This window comes from Urocampus carinirostris, chromosome 5 (assembly GCF_059441175.1).
Source record: "Urocampus carinirostris isolate Australia breed hairy pipefish chromosome 5, RoL_Ucar_1.0, whole genome shotgun sequence".
NCBI lineage: Eukaryota > Metazoa > Chordata > Actinopteri > Syngnathiformes > Syngnathidae > Urocampus > Urocampus carinirostris.
In genome coordinates, this window is record NC_142353.1 from 23,028,580 (window position 1) to 23,034,949 (window position 6,370).

At 40.0% G+C, this 6,370-nt stretch overlaps 1 protein-coding gene across 1 annotated transcript; it reads left to right on the forward strand.

Annotated features, from left to right (window-relative positions):
• The first annotated feature begins 1,748 nt into the window (after positions 1-1,748).
• On the forward strand, positions 1,749-5,489 carry mcidas (multiciliate differentiation and DNA synthesis associated cell cycle protein). The gene is made up of 5 exons (XM_088335093.1): positions 1,749-1,834; positions 1,910-1,961; positions 4,408-4,598; positions 4,675-4,776; positions 5,070-5,489. The coding sequence occupies exons 1-5, from the start codon at positions 1,772-1,774 to the stop codon at positions 5,487-5,489; spliced, it is 828 nt and encodes a 275-aa protein (XP_088191219.1). The 5' UTR covers positions 1,749-1,771.
• Positions 5,490-6,370: the final 881 nt, after the last annotated feature.

The window sequence follows — 6,370 nt, forward strand, 5'->3', positions numbered from 1 at the left end:
ATACACTTCTAAGATGACCAAGCCTTTTTTTAAAGGGCTAAGGGTAAAGGGCAAGCATGTATCCAGATCTAATTCCAAAAGAACATCTTTGGGGCATCCTCAAGAGGAAGGTGGAAAAGCACAAGATTCTGAATATCCCCTAGCTCAGTCATGTTGTCATGGAGGAGTGGAAGAGCATTCCAGTGGCAATTTGTGAGGCTCAGGTAAAATTCATGGCCAGGAGGATTAAAATGGTTCTTGAAGATCATGGTGGCCACACAAATTTTGAACCTTAGGAACTTTTACTTTAGGGTGTACTCACTTTTGTTACCAGAGGTTTATCTACTAATGGCTATATTTTAAGTTTTCGGAGGGGAAAAATACATTTACACTGCTATATATGCTTTACACAGAATACACTTCATTGTGTCAAAGCAATGTTTCTTCAGTGTTGTTCAATTAAACATGAAGATCAAATGAGGGGTGAACTCACTTTTGTGACGCACTGTAGGCCTACATTGCATTTAAGTGAGCTTCTAAAATTTCTCTAAAATGGCCACATACCAAAAGAAATCAAAATATTAATAAAGCCTGTACCTTAACATTGATGATTTTATTTATTTTAATCATTATACTAGTAAAAACTTAAAATATAACCTTTCAAACCATTTACTGTAGCTTCCAGGAGCACCACAATGGCGGACACTCGTACACCATTTTTGTATTTCACAATCATTTCCTTATTCGATTTGATCGTTGTTGTCACTAGTTTCCACTTTTCCTTCCCCTTATCACTAACCTTTTGGGGATCCATTATTATGAGCAGAAAAATGAAGTAAAACCAAGTGAAATGAGATGTGGTCCCTCTCAAACATGCTGATTGACTGAAAAGGCAAAAGAGAGTTAAGGACTGTAATTCACCCTCGTTTTTTTTTCTCCTACTTACCATTATTTTGCTAAAGCGACCCAATAAAAACGGGTCCGCGACCAACTTTTAGGTCCGAACCCGCCAGTTGAGAAACACTGGTCTCAGAGCCATGCTACATTTTGGACTGATTGCCAATTATTTATAATCAGAAGTCAGAATTTTGGCAAAATTAATCTCATACCTGTCAACCTCTGTCAACTGTTCTCCTTATTAATGCTTGCAATTCCCCTTATTAAGTGACTACTTACTCACAGCAAGACAGACTATGTAGAATAAAAACAAAGATAACTTGTGTAAACAAGTTTATTCTCTTTACCAAATAAACAACACAAATAATTCTTTCAGCATCGTTCCTAGTTATTTCCCCACATGCAGTAAATTTTGTGTATGTTATTATATCTAGCATATTACAGATTAGAGTCGAAATAGACAAAACGACATCAAAACCCCTATCAAAAAAAAGTTTTTTTTCCCTGTTTAAAAATTGTTGTACGGCGTACACAGTTTAAAATGATCAAAAAACATATAAAATACGGGAAAACATACACGTTGACAGGTATGTAATAATCCTCAATTAAACTATGCGTAAAATGACACCAGCCAAATTGCAGAAACCAAAATGTTTCGTCAAATATAGTACATCCCATTAAAATGACCCTTAAACATACTCTGGTTAATGACACATTTTTACTAACAAAATGAAAAACAAATAGGGTGGCAGATAAGGAGTTGTGCATCACTTCCAGCCTGTTAATGTTTGACAAGATGTGCTAGAATCCTGCAGAAATAGCGTCGCACGTGAGGCTACCAAAACACTACTTTTTTCCGACTGTCATGAACGCATCACAGGTGTTTCTCTCAGACATGTTTTCGAGTGAATCCGTAAAAACAAACTTCCCTGCCTGGTGGTCCTGGTGGGACCCTCAGGTAGATTTTTTTTAGCCTTTTTGTCTTTATTTCTTAAACTATAAAATCTATATCAAGTTCTTTTTTCATCAACAGGTCAATGGATCTGATGGAGACTTGGGGGATTTTGCCCTGGACTTTATGGCAGGTAAGGAAGAAATTACAATTAGAAAATACTAATACAACGAATAAATAAACAAATAATTCTAAAAGTACTGTAACAATTCTTAAATCAGTTACCCTTAATGTAGAAACTGTAAAATTGATAATTTTAAGAATAAAAATAGTTTTGAAGTTCTCCTGGAAAACCAGCTTTGATTTAGGGATATTTAAATCATTACGTAACAGGTAACAGTTATAGGTACATTGATTTAGATGTTGTAAAAAAATAATTTGGGGTTTTAATCCTCGGATTTTACATTTTGGGGGGATGGATTGAAAAAACTATTTACACTCTATGGAAAAAAATTGAATAATGTAAAATATGTCTAGTGTCTCAGTCTCATCAAGTCTTTTCGTGTCCACTTGTGTTTTGTTGGTCCGTTCCCTTTTTTTGGCTAGTCAGCACCCCTAGTCTTCTGTCTCGTATTTTGTTGTTGTCGTTGTCAGAACATCGCTTATGTTGTGGTTTGTGTCCCCTACGAGTCTCACTATGTTCATGTAGAGGGTTGGAATTAAGGGTTGAGATTTTTTAGTTTTTCCTTGCCCTCTTGTAGGTTTTAGATCAGTGTATATGGTAATGGTGGTCTGTGCAGCCTTTTGAGACTTTTTGTGATTAAGTGCCATACAAATGAACATGACTTGACCTTTAAAGTCAAGTCACGGTCAAATTAAGACACAATTACAGCCAAGGCCCCATGGTGCTTTTAGGATCTCGTATTCTGCCCCTCGATGTGCACAGCTTAGTTTCCGCCCTTCATCCTTTGTTGGTCTGGTTTTGTCGCCCCCGACCATCTTGGTCTATTTTGTGTTTTATTCGGACCGTCTTGCATTCGTCATTTGAATCTGAGAGTGATTCTTTCTGCCATGGTATGTCTCTGACTAATCAATTTTAGTGTTATCGGTTTCTTGTGTCACCAAAAAGTAAATTTCCTACCTAAGAGTTCAAGAATGACAAAAATATTTTTGAAGTGGTTTAAATCAATGGATAAGACAACAATTACATATCCTGGTATACAATCACGTGTGAATCATGGTTCACTGATCCCTTGAAAATCTGAGTCGGCCGGGCACCACTTTCTGTGGTGTGTCTTGCAAGTACAGCCTGGCCGGCACCCATCCCTCTTCAGGCTGGTCTTTGGGTTGGGGTTTGCGCCCCACATGAAACAGATAGTACTGGATTCCATTGTTTACCAGTAGCAACAGAAGTGACGTAAAAGTTATTGTATAACTTGTACAACTTTCGGCTCGCTACAACGGGTCAGGTGTAATCGACATTTTGTTCTGTGTACATTGTTACACAGAATGACAATACAAGGAAATTATTATTATTATTATTATTATTATTATAATTTTTTGAGCGATGTCAGCACACGATGTGATGCCAGGCTGTCACCACAAGAGGCGCTGTTGTGTGTGAATTAAAACAAAAAAACAAAAACAAAAACAATTTAATAAAGGTTTTGTTGACCATAAACCCTAACCCAGACCTTGGCACCCTGGCCCTCAAGGGATGCATATCGTGCATGATTTTCGAGGTTTCTCTTCTTCATCTTGGATGACACAAATAATCAGCTCCTTGACAGCTGACGGGAGCTACAATTGAAATCACAGAGTAAGGAAGAGAAACCTCCTCAAACATGAAGGACATGCAGCTTTCGAGAACTAGAGTGCCCAGGTCTACCACAACCCAAAACCTAATTCTCATCTTTTAACCATCTACATCTAACGCTTAACTCCAACCCTAACTCTAAAATCTATCCCCCTAATCCTAAACCCATAACCCCAATAACCCATAAACCTAACCCTTCAACCATAACCCCCTAAACCCGCTAACCAACCTAATGCTCACCCTTACCCCATGCCCTAGCCCTCTAATCCTAAACTCATAAACCTTAACCATCATACCGCCTATCCCTAACCTTAATTCTAACCCTCTAATCATGACCCTCTAACTCTAACCCCTAAACTTAACTTTTTAACTCTAACCATATAACCCTAACCCCTTAACCTAACCCTTTAAACCTGACCCCCTAAATCTCAAACCTATTCCCAACGCCAACCCTAATGCTCACCCTAACCCCAACCCTGAACCCTCTGACCGCTACGCCATCAACTTTGAACATTAAACCCCTATCCTTGACCCTAATTATAACCCTCTAAACCTAAACATCTAACCCAAACACCTAGATGTAACCTTTGGACCTTAGCCCTCTAACCATACCCTTAAACCTAACCTATTAGACATAATGCCTTAACCATAAACCCTAAGGCTAAACCAAACCCAAACTGCTAACCCCAACATCTACCCCAAACCTTTTAATCCAAATCCCCTAACTTGAAACCCTAACTCCTAACCTAAGACTTCTTCACAAAATAAAACGTGACCATTGTTGGCTTATAGTAATAATGATTGCATCACTGTTGATCTCCAGATTCTCCAGCCACCCTCGAGAGCAGCCTGTCGCCTGCAGAGCTCGTCTCCTTTCAAAGTTCTGTCATTCCACCGTTTCCTCCTCAGCCCGTCTCATCTTCAGACGAAAGCCTCATACTTGCTGAGCATAGTGCACATTGGGCAGACTTCAGTTTGTGTCATTCAGGCCGAGCTGTGGAGCTTAATCACCAGGTTGGCCTAATAAGGACTTGGGGCATCATGACTGCTATATAGTATCTGTACATGTTTTAACTTTACTTCTCAGCAGGCCTCTGAGACTTTGCACAAAGGAAACAAAGAATTTGAGGAGAAGGACTTTCACCTGAGGCAACTTGTGCGCCAAGCAAAGCTTCTGGCGTCAGTGCTAGAGGTGAGAGAGAAATATTTGATGGAAAACACATCATACACTGCAATAAATCGTCTGTCCATCGCACAAGGATACTACTCAAATGGTTGTTATATTAAAAAACAGTTACATCTGAAGTCAAACAGGTTTCTAGTACATAACCAGGGCTGGGACCCCAAACTCTTTAGGACCACTGCTGCATATATTGTTTATAATATTGTGCCTTGATATACAGTGTAATTTCTTCATTGAACACACACATTTCATTCAAGTGATATTTCCATCCTGATTTCCACACTTTCCTTTCTTCTTTTCAGAAACTCCTGACAAACAACGAATCAGATATCAGGGTACCGCAGACACCTTGCGGCGTTAAATCCACAAGTCCCTGCAAAAGACAGCGACTGGACAACATCTGCGAGTCTGCAGATTCGGTGGAGGAAATCCTGAGAGATGTCAGCACACGATGTGATGCCATGCTACACGGCACCACTGGCAGGAGCCCACTTAGACAACGGGAAGTGGACCCCGTCCCCATGTATGGTTCCTTCTCGGGCCTGCAGATGTCCACGTGCAAGGAAAGCAGCATCCAGACGTACGAGGACGCGTCATCGTTCAGAGCTTGTGTCAAACAACACGGCACCATAAGAACACGCGTGTTCCCTCATGGCCGCACCTTCACCTCGGACACACAAGACGGTGGATACCGGTTCCGCTGGGTTCCCAACCACAATTGAGAGCACCCGAAAATTTAAAAAAATTAAAAGACATTTTTTGCACCAGATTATAAGGCGCACTCACAAAAAAAGTATTTTGTGATATTTTGTTCAAATATAAGGAACACAGAACTATAAGGCGCATGAAACTAGTATTACTGTAATAAAAAATAAACAACTGCCTGGATTGATCAGTCATAATATATCACTGATCCCAAATGCATACCATTTGATGCCACGGGAATCGAACCAAGATTGCAGTGTGGATTGCGCTAAACCCTATTCACTAGACCACTAGGGAGACATATGTTGCCCTGAAAAGGGATGGGCGCCACCAGGTTATGCTTCCCCAAGACACACCACAGGAAACGGTGCCCCTACAACCATAGTGGTTAAGGGAGCCAACAAACCAACTAACCAAATTGTTGATGTTATTATTGGGTCGGACTGCAAGAATATTGTCAGACATTAAACTGGTCTGCGGTACAGAAGGCTCACAAAGTCTTTATGAAGCACACAAGATTCTGAACTGAATGATGAGACATTATGGGAAGTAATACGGTTACCCTTAAAGATATGAATAAACGCAAGGCTGCACATACAGTATTCAAAACGTACAACGCTTAGATTGAGCTGAGGAAAAGTGAAACCCTTTCTTTACTCTAACACACTTTATATGGTACCACTACTAAAAATAGTGTGATAATGATAATGAGGTCTAGTGCAGGGATTTCCAAATTCGTGCCCACGGGCAACAGGATGCCCCTAAGGAGATCTGATGTGGCAGTAGACCTGTTCTGAAATTAGCTACCCAGTGCTGGCTAATTTCAGTTCTGGGTAATTATGATTTTCTAGTGAAACACTTTTTAAAGGTTGACTCAGTCTATTCAACCCTACTTCCA

Bases quoted from the DNA above. Each gene is read 5' to 3' on its own strand.
- mcidas (XM_088335093.1), top strand. From the start codon at position 1,772: ATGTTTTCGAGTGAATCCGTAAAAACAAACTTCCCTGCCTGGTGGTCC. The intron at 1,962-4,407 runs GTAAGGAAGAAA...GTTGATCTCCAG, and splicing joins TGCCCTGGACTTTATGGCAG to ATTCTCCAGCCACCCTCGAG. The intron at 4,777-5,069 runs GTGAGAGAGAAA...TCTTCTTTTCAG, and splicing joins TTCTGGCGTCAGTGCTAGAG to AAACTCCTGACAAACAACGA.